Below are 12,741 nucleotides of genomic sequence, written 5' to 3'. Positions count from 1 at the left end.
GCCTTCTTTCCCTCCAATTTCTCCCATTTGTAATGGAAATATCTAGCTTGTGTCCGTCCCACCGTTTAATTTGGAAGCAGATAACTTGTACCCTAGATTTCACAGATGAGGAGTTTTTTGGATTTTGGACTTGGAGTGTATTTAAGACTTTTGCTATGATATGATGGAAAGAGTATGTCTTACGTGTGGCAAGGACATGAATTTTGGGGGACCAAAGGGTGGAATGTCATGGATTGGATCGTGTCTCCCCAAAATATGCATATCAATTTGGCTAGGCCACGATTCCCAGTATTGTGTGATAGTCCACCATTTTGTCATCTGATGTGACTTTCCTATGTGTTGTAAATCCTATCTCTAGGATGTTAATGAAATGGGATTAGTGGCAGTTATGTCAATGAGGTAGGACTCAATCTACAAGATTGGATTGTGTCTTGAGCCAATCTCTTCTGAGATATAAAAGACAGGATCCAGCAGAGAGACATAGGGACCTCATGCCACCAAGAAAGCAGCACCAGGAGCACAGTGGGTCCTTTGGACCTGAGGTTCCTGCTCTGAGAAGCTCCTTGACCAAGAGAAGGTTGATGACAAGGCCCTTCCTCCCGAACCGACACATAGAGAAAGCTTTCCCATAGAGCTGATGCCCTGAATTTGGACTGTAGCTTCCTAAACTGTGAAAGAATAAATTCCTCTTTCTTAAAGCCATCCACTTGTGGTATTTCTGTTATAGCAGCACTGGGTGACTAAGACAGGTTAGTATTATCTTCTCAACATTATTTTAAGATAGCAGTGTGGGTAATTGGTTACTGACCCAATAGGGGCATTCCTTTAATTGCAGTGGGTTTTGCTGTCATGTCATTTGGCAGACATCCACCCCCCCCACCCCACCCATTATATGTGCCCATCAGTCATCTTATAACCCCCCTCGTAGAGGTTTCTAGACTGGCACGAATGCAAAGTAAACCAGGTGGGTGAATTCAGGTAACCTCTTCTTTTCTGGGAAGCCAAATCCACTCCTCATAGTCTCTCTGAGGCTCAGTGGTCTCAGCAGGAACTGGAGCCATCCTGTCATCCAAGGATGTTGAAGGGCAGATGCAGGGACAGGGCCACTGACTCCAGTGTTGAAGGAAGCCAGGAGGCCCAGGGACTTGGCTACATAGCAGCCTTCTTTAAAAACAGGCTGCCAGGGCAAAACAAATCAAGAGAGAATAGGGTTTGCGTAAGAAGAGTGCTGGAAAACCAGTTTTAAAATATGGGAAATAGAGATGAGCTTCCCAAAGCCGGTGAAAATTTCATGATGGATATTAACTTGATAAAAGATCATGCTACTTTTTTTCTTTTTCCTCCAGGATCTTTTGCCAAAAAAATAAAAAGAAAGAAAAAGGAGCTATTTGAAGCTACAACATGAAGGCCGGGTAAGGGAAGCTATAGACTGAATCCGTATTTTGAGCACATTGAATCTGATGGAGAATTTTTGTGACGTGCAAATTCAGCTTTACAGAATGAAGGAAGTTAATATCATGCTTCCTTTAGACAACTGTCCATCAGATGTTTACGCTGATATTGTGGACTCAGTAAGTCTATAATAAAAAGAAATAAGAGGGATATAGGCGACTGATACAAACATAAGTTGTACATTTCCAGTGCACATGTTGTTGTTCTTCAGTGCTGTAGAGCTGATTCCGGCTCATAGCGACCCCACATCTTACACCGTAGCGCTGCCCCACCAGTTTTTCTAGGCTGTGAACTTTATGGGAGCAGATTGCCAGGTCTTTCTTCCGCAGTGCCACCGGGTGAGTTTGAACCACCAAAACTTTAGATTAGCAGCTGAGCGTGTAACCATTGCACCACCAGGGCTCCTTGACACATATATACTATTTTAAAATACAGGAGGTGGTAAAAGCAACTCAACCAACTGTGGACGGGCAACAAGCATTTCTGTAACTATTGGCATTGGGCACTCAGAAAGGTCCTGGGCATACATCTTCCACCCTTAAAACGTTCACAGTCTCCAGGGACAATGAATGACTAAAGCAAAACCTAGCAACACCATAGGGCTAGTGTTGTTTCAGATCATTTATAAAGGGCTCTAAGGTCGCTGAGTTGGAATCGACTCGACAGCAAGGGGTTTGTTTTCCTTTTTAAAGGGGGAAAGGGGCAGTGTTGGTTCGGTGGTGAAATTCTCTCCTTCCACTCAGGAGACCTGGGTTTGATTCCTGGCCAATGCACTTTATACACAGCCACCACCCATCTGTCCCTGGAGGCTTGTGTGTGGCTGTGATGTTGAACAGGTTTCAGGCGAGTTTCCAGAGTAAGACAGACTAGGGAGAAATGCCTGTTGATCTACCACTGAAAAATCAGCTATTGCAAGGAGAATGAAGAAAACTAAAGACACAAGGGAGAGATTAGTCCAAAGGACTAATGGACCACATCACGACCTCCACCAGACTGAGTCCAGTACAACTAGATGGTGCCCAGATACCAACACTGACTGCTCTGACAGGGATCACAATTGAGGGTCCTGGACAGAGCTGGAGAAAAATGTAGAACAAAATTCTAACTCACAAAAGAAGACTGGATTTACTGGTCTGATGGAGACTGGAGAAACCCTGAGCATATGACTCCCAGACATCCTTTTAGCTCAGTAATGAAGTCACTCCCGAGGTTCACCCTTCAGCCGAAGATTGAACAGGCCCATGGAACAAAACGAGACTAAAGGGGCACACCGGCCCAGGGGCAAGGACTAGAAGGCAGGAGGGGACAGGAAAGCTGGTAATAGGGAACCCCAGGTTGAGGAGGGAGAGTGTTGACAGGTCATGGGGTTGTTAACCAATGTCACAGAACAATACGTGTACTAACTCTTTAACGAGAAACTAGTTTGTTCTGTAAACCTTCATCTAAAGTACAAAAAAATAAAAAATCGGCTAGTGAAAACCCTCCAGAGCACAGCTCTCCTCTGACATGCGTGGGGTCGCCATGAGTCAGAGTCGAATTCACAGCAACTGGTGTGTTGGTTGTGTCCGGAAGATAATGTTGGAATGTAGCTCCTAAAACTATCAAGATGAACAATTTCCAGTGAAAACCACAATTGCGTTCCAGGGTCCCCTCCATCTTCCTGTCCTTGGTGTGTTTATTTCTAAACACTCAGCAGTCACACGCGGCGACCGAGGACAAGCCTAATATCTTTTTGATTATGGTTGACGACCTTGGGATAGGTGACCTGGGCTGCTATGGCAACGATACGATAAGGTATGGCTTTTACATTTTATTTTCCTCTGTCACTCAGGCTTGGAAAGTTGGTATGTGGGATGACTGTGTCTACACGCAAAAATTAAATTGCTTGGTTGCGATCTTTTACACCATGGGTAACCCTTCTGGTATTTGAAATACCATTGGCATAGCTCCCAGCATCATAGTACGCAAGCTACCAAACCCGTTGCCATTGAGTCATAGCAACTCTACAGGACAGAGTAGAACTGCCCCATAGGGTTTCCAAGGAGCAGATGGTGGATTCGAACTGCCGACCTTTTGGTTAGCAGCCACCACAGAATGACAAATAGACAGGTGGTGAAGTTAAAGGGACAAGTGGTATTAAAAGCAGGACCGAATGGAATCAAATCTTGGTTCTGACGCTTGGTGACTATGAAGCCTTGGACAAGTCATTAAACCTCCCTGTGCCTCAGTTTCCTCATCTGTAGAATGCACATATGAGTCTTTTATGCCTCATGAATTCATATACACAAAGTGCTTAGAATATACCTGTAGTCGTGGTTGGGTGCCATCGAGCCGATACTGACTCATAGCGACCCATTTAGGACAGAGTAGAACTGCCCCACAGGGTTTCCAAGGAGTGGCTGATGACTCAAATTGCAGATCTTTGTGGTTAGCAGCTGAGCTCTTAATTGCTTCGCCACCAGGGCTTCATTCATTTTACAGGTGTGTTAAACATCTCTCTCCCTCTATTATCTCTCCCTTCCCCCTTTCCCTCTCTCTGCACCCCCGTCTCTCTCTCTCTCTCCCTGCCTCTCTGTCTGTCCTTCCCTCGTCCCTCTCTGTCTCCTCTCTTCTCCCTCCCTCCCTTTCTTCCTCTTTTTCTCTCTCTCCTTTCCCCTACCCCCCTCTTCTCTCTTCCCCTGCCCTTCTCTCACTGTCTCCTCTCTCCCTTCCTCCCTCCGTTCCCCCTTCTCTCTCTCTGTCTCCTCTGTTTCTCCCTTTCTTCTCCGTCCTTCTTTCCTCATCTCTCTCTGCCTTTTTCTTCCTGTCTTTCTCTCTTTTGCTGCCTGTCTGTCTGTCTCCTTCGGTGTCTCTCTCTCCCTCTCTTTCTTCCTTTCTGTCTCTATTTCTCTGTGTCTCTCTCTGATTCTCTTTCTGTCTCCTTTTTCTCTCCCTTCCTTCTCTGTCCCTCTCTCCCTGATCCTTCCTCTCTCTCTATCTCTCTCTGTGTCTCCTCTTTCTCTCCCTTCCTTCTCTGTCCCTCTGCCTCTGTCTCTCTCTCCCTGTTTCTTCTTCTATCTCTCTTTCTTCCTCTCTCTGTCTTTCTTTTTCTCTCTTTGTCTCTGTCTCTCTGAGTCTCCTCCCACCCCCCCACCTCTGCTCCCTGCCCCCTCCCCTCTGACTTTTTCCCTCCTCTCTCCTCAGGACCCCTCACATAGACCGCCTGGCCAGTGAGGGGATCCAGCTGCTGCAGCATGTGTCCGCAGCCTCCATGTGCACACCCAGCAGGGCCGCCTTCCTCACGGGCAGGTACCCAATCCGGTCAGGTGAGTCAGCCCTGGAGGGTCTGCAGCACTCTGCAGTCCTCTTTGGAGGGGCAGAAATTAAATGTGGCCTGAACTTTTAAAGGAGTTTTAATTTAAAAATGTGCACACACACACACGCACACACATTTCTGCACAGTTACTACTGTTAACATCAAAACCAATGTGCTCCTAATTGAGACAAGACCACCTGTGTGAGGCCAGGTGGCATCTTCTCACACCTTGATGACTTTATTCTGACCTCAGAGAGCCCCGGTGCTACAATGGCTAAACACTCAGCTGCTTACCAAGAGGTCTGCGGTTTGAACACACCCGGCAGCTCTGCAGAAGAAAGACCTGGCCACCTGCTTCCATAAAAATTACAGCCTGGGAAGCCCTATGGGACAGTTGTACTCTGTCACACAGGATCACGCCAGTCGGAAATCGGCTCGACACCTAACGACCCACTTTGAACTCCTTGTACTGGGCGTAAGCCCGGCTTCCCACGGAGAACAATAACCAGATGCTCCCTTGCTGGGAGCAATTAACAAAACATGTCTGCACATATTCCAGCTGCCACACAGAAATATCTACACCATTCCTAAAAGTTGCATCATGACATCTTAGCTTTGGAGACAACATCACTGTCTTCTAGCTGGATTCATTTCAAATCTTGGAGGAAAGGACAAGAGAAGCAGTAAAAGAAAATGACCCCCTGCCTTAGTTGTGTTCTGGCTATGTTTGTAAAGGTGGTAGCACGAACAGGTAAGCATTCAGCCGCTGACCGAAAGGTTGGAGCTTCTCGGAGGTTCAAGTCCACCCAGAGCTGCTGTGGAAGAAAGTCCTGGAGACTTGCTTCTGAAAACTCAGCCATTGAAAACTCTGTGGAGCAGTTTCACTCTGACACACATGGGGGCACGAGTCATAGTTGACTCCAGGAAAACTGTTTGTTTTTTTTTTTAATATTACGTTATGTTATTCCATGTTATATTATATTCCCTGGGTGGTGCAAAGGGTGAAGTGTTCACTGCTAACTGAAAGGTTGGAGGTTTGAGTTTACCCACAGGCACCTGAAGAAAGGGCTGGCGACCTTCTTCCAAAAAATCAGCCACTGAAAACCCCAAGGAGCACAGCTCTAGTCTGACACACAGGGAGGCGCCGGGGGTTGGCGACGACTTGACGGCAGCTGGTCCTGGTGCCTTGTAAAAATGCCACAAGCTCTGCTTAAAACCTTAGTCCGTGACTGTTGTGTGTATCTGATAGTAGTGTGTGTGGTTGACGTGTGTATAAGCATGTGGTTCGTGTGAGTGTGTGTGGTGTGTGAAGTGTGTGTGAGTGTGGCTTGTGTGAGTGTGTGTGGCATGTGTGAGTGTGTGGTATGTGTGAATGTGTGGTGTGTGGGGGTGAGTGTGTGAGGTGTGAGTGTGGTATGTGAGTCTGAGGTATGTGTGAGTGTGTGTGTATGTGTGGGGTGTGTGGTGTGTGAGTGTGTGAGGTGTGCATGACTGTGTCTGTGAGGTGCATGTGTGGCAGGTGAGTGTGTGTTGGTGTGTTGTGTGAGTGTGGTGTGTGTACTATGTTGGCGTGGTGTGTGTGGTAAGTGTGTGTGTAGTGTGTGTGTGATGAGTGGTCTGTATGGTGTGCGTGTGTGTGCCTTGTATTGTGGACGGGTGTGATTTTTGTAGGGAGAGCCCAGTGTCCCCCTCCACGATATTGCTTTCCCCTCCTTGCACACCGTCTCTCCACCTTCCATCCGGCAAACCACCGCGGATCTTTCTCCTCAGCGGTCAGTGGTCAGTGCCTACTCACTGTGCATTTTCTTATCCTTGCATTTAGGTATGGTTTCCAACAGAGGTACACGGGTCATCGCAAGCCTGGGCGTTCCCTCGGGGCTCCCTCATAACGAAACGACATTCGCAGCCTTGCTCAAGAAGCAAGGGTACAGCACGGGGCTGATAGGTGAGACACAGTCATCAGCGTTACTCCTGCACCGTGAGGTAGTAACAGACTCTGCTGTGTCACTGACTTGCTCGTTACTGGGAAACTCTTCATTTAAAAAGGTCTGAGCTTTTCACTGGATGGATGGACGGATGGACGGATGGATGGATGGATGGATGGATGGATGGATGGATGGATGGATGGATGGACGGATGGATGGACGGAAGGACGACAGGCATAAAATAGATAATAGATGATGAATAGATGATAGATAAGTAGATAGATTGAGAGATGATAGATCGATGATGGAAGGATGGATGGATAGATAGATGCTCAAGATGCGAGGGTACAGCACGGGGCTGATAGGTGAGACACAGTCATCAGCGTTACTCCTGCACCGTGAGGTAGTAACAGACTCTGCTGTGTCACTGACTTGCTCGTTACTGGGAAACTCTTCATTTAAAAAGGTCTGAGCTTTTCACTGGATGGATGGACGGATGGACGGATGGATGGATGGATGGATGGATGGATGGATGGATGGATGGACGGATGGATGGACGGAAGGACGACAGGCATAAAATAGATAATAGATGATGAATAGATGATAGATAAGTAGATAGATTGAGAGATGATAGATCGATGATGGAAGGATGGATGGATAGATAGATGCTCAAGATGCGAGGGTACAGCACGGGGCTGACAGGTGAGACACAGTCTTGGGATGTGGTGTCTTCTGTTTCTTCTGCCCTTTCTCTTGCCACAGGCTACCTTACAGTTTACTCTCTGTGACTAAGCTGCTTGCATTTCAAGACAACAGCATCGTCTACCTATCTGTCTGTCTATATATCTATGTGTTAATGTATCTATGTATCTACCTATCACCTCTCTATCATCTATCTATATCTGTCTACCTACCTATCTATCCACCCATCCATCTACCTATCTATCTCTCATCTATCATCTGTCTTTCGTGTATCTATATCCCAAAACCCAGTGCCGTTGAGTCAATGTATCTATATAGCATCTATTTTATATCCAACATCTACCCATCCATCTACCATCTATCAATCTATCTGCTTATCTATCATCTACCCATCATCTATTATCTATTTTATGCCCATCATCTGTCTATCCATCCATCCATCATCCACCCATCATCTATTTGTCTGTGTATCATCTATCTATCCTGTCCTTCATCTATCATTTATTTTATATCCAACATCTATCCATCCATCCACCATTTATCTAACATCTCTCAATCTGTCTACTTATCTATGATCTATCCATCATCTATTTTATGTCTAACATCTGTCCATCCATCCGTCATCCATCCGCCATCTATCTGTCATTTATCTATCTGTCTGTCCGTCCGTCCGTCCGTCCATCATCTATCATCTGTCTATCTATCTGTCTGTCCGTCTGTCCGTCTATCTATCTATCTATCTATCTATCTATCTATCTATCATCTATCTAGCCATCTATCTACCATCTATTTTATTTCCATCATCTATCCATCCATCCATCATTTATCAATCTATCTACTTATCTGTCATCTATCTGTCATCTGTTTTATGCCCATCATTTATCTATTCATCCCTCCATCATCTATCTATCGGCTTATCATTTATGTACCTATCATCTGTCTATCTATCATCCATCCATCCATCCATCCATCCATCCATCCATCCATCCATCCATCCATCCATCCATCACACATCTACCTTTCTGCCTTGCCTCTCCTGTATCACTTGTCTGTCTTCCTGGCTGTGACCCTGTCCTCTCTGAGGAAGTGCTTAGTTCATACCCTTGCTACAAGCTGACAGTTGTAGTCCCCTCCCTGTATTTTCCACCCTGTGTGGTCATTCACAATCAGATCTGAACAGAAAACTTTTCTGCCAACTAAGGAAAAGCAAATAAGTGAGGCTACAGATAACTCAAGGTGCCCTTGTGGTGCACTGGTTACGCACTCAGCTGCTAACTGAAAGGTCGGCGGTTCAAACCCACCAACAGCTCCACGGAAGAAAGACCTGCCAATCTGCTCCCATAAAGAGTACAGCCTAGGAAACCCTGTGGGGCAGTTCTACTCTGTGGCGCAGGGTCACTAGGAGTAGAAATCGACTGGACGGCACCCAGCAATGATGACACATGAGTCAGATTTTCAATCAAATGGAAAAATCTGTTATTTGTTGTTTGCAATCAGTGGATTGTTTCCAGTGAAGAGTGGTTAACGTGTTCGTTGTAACATGAGGATAAATTATGTTTTTTTTTTGGTGTGTGTGTGTTTAATTTCAGGCAAATGGCACCAAGGCTTGAACTGTCACTTCCGGAGTGACTACTGCCACCATCCATATCATTATGGGTTCGATTACTACTATGGCATGCCATACTCCCTGTATGAACCTTGCTGGCCGGACCCCTCGCGAGACACGGAGCTGGCCATCGGGAGCAAGCTCTGGCAGTGCGTGCAGCTGGTCGCCCTGGCTGTACTCACCCTGGCCATTGGGAAGCTGAGGGGCTGGATCTCTGTCCCCTGGCCCTTCATCCTGGCCATGAACTTGTTCCTCCTCCTTCTGGCCTACTCCTGGTTCTCCAGCTTCACGTCTGGCCTTTACTGGGATTGCATCCTCATGCGTGGACAGGAGATCACAGAGCAGCCCCTGAAGGCGGAGAGAGCTGGGTCCATAATGGTTCAGGAGGCAATTTCATTTATAGAAAGGTAACAATCTACACATATATATATACATGTATTTATTTTAAATGCATGAAATGGTGATATAGGATGAGTATTTATGCTGAGTAGTCCCTGGGTGGTGTAAATGCTTAAGCCTCTTGGAAGCTAACCAAAAGATTGATGGTTCAAGTCTACCCAGAGGCACCTCAAAAGAAAGGCCTGCAATCTATTTGGGGAAAATCAGCCATAGAAAAAACCCTATGACACACAGTTCTGCTCTGATGCACGTGGGGTCACCGTGAGTCAGAATCTACTCGACGGCAACTGGTTTAATTCCAAGGAGTTGTCCCAGGCTGGTGCAAATGATGAACACATTCAACTACGGTCCAAAAGGTTAGAGGTTCAAGTCCACCCAGAGGCACCTTGGAAGAAAGCCTTGGTGACTGACTTGTGAAAAATCAGCCACTGACAACCCTGTGGAGCACAGTTCTACTCAAATACATGTAGGGTTGCCATGAGTTGAGCTTGACTCAACAGCGACTGGTTTAGTTTCTTAGTATTTTCTTTATTTGGAAGCGGATAGTTGTGATGGTTGAACAACACGATGAAAGTAATTAATGTCACTGAATTGTACATGTGAAAATTGTTGAAATGGCAAATTTTTGCTATATACATATATATAACATATATGTATATATAATCAATGCCACTGAATTTTACACGTGAAAATTGTTGAAACGGCAAGTTTTTAAAATATGCATATTATATATAACATATGTATGTTTCACATATATACATAGAGAGAGAGCCCTGGTGGCACACTGGTTAAGCACCCAGCTGTTAACTGAAAGGTTGGCAGTTTAAACCTATCAGCAGCTGCACAGGAGAAAGACCCGGTGATCTGCTCCTGTAAAGATCCCAAAATAACCAAATCTGTTGCTGTCGAGTCAATTCCGACTCATAGAGAACCTATAGGACAGGGTAGAACTGCCCCCAGAGGGTTTCCAAGGAGCGGTTAGTGACCTTTTGGTTAGCAGCTGAGTGCTTAACTACTCCACTACTAGGGCTCCCCTGTAAAGATGACAGCCTAGGAAACCCTGTGGGGCAGTTCAACTACATCGCACGGGGTTGCTATGAGTCGAAATTGACTCAAAGGCAATGCGTATATATAATGCCATACATATACAATGGGTATAATATTCACCACGTTCAAAAACATATAAGTAACCTATAGGAAGTTGGCATTTCTAAATACAGAATATTTTGCTGAGAGAATGACAAATGAAGCAGGGAACGTAACACAAATACGTGTGTCTGTATAAAAACAGGAGCCCTGGTGGTGCAGTGGTTAAGCGGTCGGCTGCTAACCAAAATTTTGGCAGTTCGAACCCACCAGCTACTCCTTGGAAACCCTATGGGGCAGTTCTACTCTGTCCTATAGGGTCGTTATGAGTCGGGGTCGACTCAACGGCAACAGGTTTGGTTTTTTGGTATAAAAAGAAGTTTGGCCAAATTCCTTAATAAAATCAAATTCAGTAAGGGGGCTAAATAAATAAATACCTAAATAGATAATAAAGGTTGATAATCTGAAGAAAGTTGAGCTGGGAAATGGAATCTCTCAGCACGTAAGAGCCTAGGCTAACACGTCAACACTAATATGTTCAAAACAGTCATTTTTCTTGAGAGGAAGAATTGCAGACAATTTCAGCCTTCTCCTCTTGGATCATAGTGAAAAGCCTAATAAGGACAAAAAAAAGTTATTTCTAAAACATTTTTCTCAATGAGGAATGAAATGAGACTATGTTCTTTGTTATCCCAGCGTTCAGAGGAGCTAGAGGGTGTATTTCTCTGGTGTCACTTATATGTGTGTTGAATTGTTTATAAAAGGATCAGAAGAGGAAACTCAACAAAAAGAGGGCAGGGTGAGGAAAAAAAGAAAGAAATTGTGTGTGGAGACATACAAAGAGTGGTTATATAACTGTCTCTGAAAAGTTTAAAAAATCAAAGTAAGCTGGGTCTATGTGGTTATCTAACCAATTTAGGTCAAAAGCCACACTTGAAAAAAAAAACACTTAAACAACAAAAAACCAACAGCCTGGCAATATTCGAAGCAAATGTATTGTATTTGCACCCATTTTCTACATCATTTAAATGTAAAAGTGGCTCAAAGTGTTATAAAAAAAACAAAAAGACTCTGATGTTTCCCTTGGTCTCTTGCTAAGGATACAGGGCACATCACAGCTTAAAAGACAACAGAATAAGGTAGGAGTTTCAATAGGCATTATTCTGGGAAACCAAGAGAAGCCTGAGAGTGGGCAGTGGGTGGGAAAAAAAAAGAAATCTTTCCAAACACTGTACTAATTAGGACTAGACAAGAATACGAAGTGTTTTGGACTACCACTCTCCAGATAATATCTGAAAAGCTGGTATCTCGTTCGTTGTTGTTAGGTGCTGTCTAGTCGGTTCCGACTCATAGCAACCCTATGCACAGCAGAATGAAACACTACCCGGCCCTGAGCCATCCTCACAATCGTTGGTATGCTTCAGCCCACTTTTGTAGCCACTGTGTCAATCCATCTCGTTGAGGGTCTTCCTCTTTTTCACTGACCCTCTACTTTGGCAAGCATTTTGTCCTTCTCCAGGGACTGATCCTTCTTGATAGCATGTCTAAAGTATGTGAGATGGAGTCTCGCCAGCCATCCTTGCTTCTAAGGAGCTATCTGGTTGTACTTCTTCCAAAAGAGATTTGTTCGTTCTTGTTTACTTCCTTATTATTAAGATATTGGCCCTGACTTTTGTATTTAATCAGATCGGAGACAGGCATATCCACCCCTGCCAAACTGGTGAAACTGGGCTTTATCAGTTGTCAGCGTATGAATTTATGATAACATATATGTTTGCCAGGGAATTAGGCAATAGAATACATTAACCGTTACATTTTCTCCCTGTGGGGAAAAAAATCTACTTGGGAAATTAAAATAAAAAATCTTCTCTTTGAACAAGGGGTATAAGTGCAGTCATTAAAAAAAAAAAAAAAACCAAACCCGTTGCCGTCGAGTCAATTCTGACTCTTAGCAACCCTATAAGACAGAGTAGAACTACCCCATAGTGTTTCCAAGGAGTGCCTGGTGGATTCAAACTGCCGACCTTCTGGTTAGCAAACCACTGCGCCACCAGGGTTTCCCGGGTAGTCGTAGGGTGATGTGAAAATCGGCCATTGTTATAAAGCTGAGAGAGCCTGGTGCTTCTGGAACATAGTGGCTTGAAGCTTGCCAAGGGAATGAGCTTCATCACCCTCTAGTTGGTACATGGGTCCCTGGGTGGTGGTGCTGCAAACAGTTAAGTGCTCAGCTACTAACTTTAAGGTTGGCAGTTCAAACCCGCCGAGAGGTGCCATGG

General features: G+C 45.0%; 1 protein-coding gene across 1 annotated transcript in view; it reads left to right on the top strand.

The window, feature by feature from the left end:
* The first annotated feature begins 1,401 nt into the window (after window positions 1-1,401).
* Window positions 1,402-12,741, top strand: part of LOC100663771 (arylsulfatase F) — a 35,001-nt gene continuing 23,661 nt past the window's right edge. Inside the window, exons 1-5 of the mRNA XM_064278866.1 lie at window positions 1,402-1,412; window positions 3,097-3,246; window positions 4,636-4,757; window positions 6,570-6,692; window positions 8,964-9,387. Of these exons, the coding sequence (XP_064134936.1) occupies window positions 1,402-1,412; window positions 3,097-3,246; window positions 4,636-4,757; window positions 6,570-6,692; window positions 8,964-9,387 (830 nt within the window). The remainder of the gene's footprint in view (window positions 1,413-3,096; window positions 3,247-4,635; window positions 4,758-6,569; window positions 6,693-8,963; window positions 9,388-12,741) is intronic.

Source organism: Loxodonta africana, chromosome Y (genome assembly GCF_030014295.1).
Source record: "Loxodonta africana isolate mLoxAfr1 chromosome Y, mLoxAfr1.hap2, whole genome shotgun sequence".
Lineage (NCBI taxonomy): Eukaryota > Metazoa > Chordata > Mammalia > Proboscidea > Elephantidae > Loxodonta > Loxodonta africana.
Note: the sequence above shows the minus strand (reverse complement) of the source record. Positions and strands in the feature narration are given on the sequence as shown.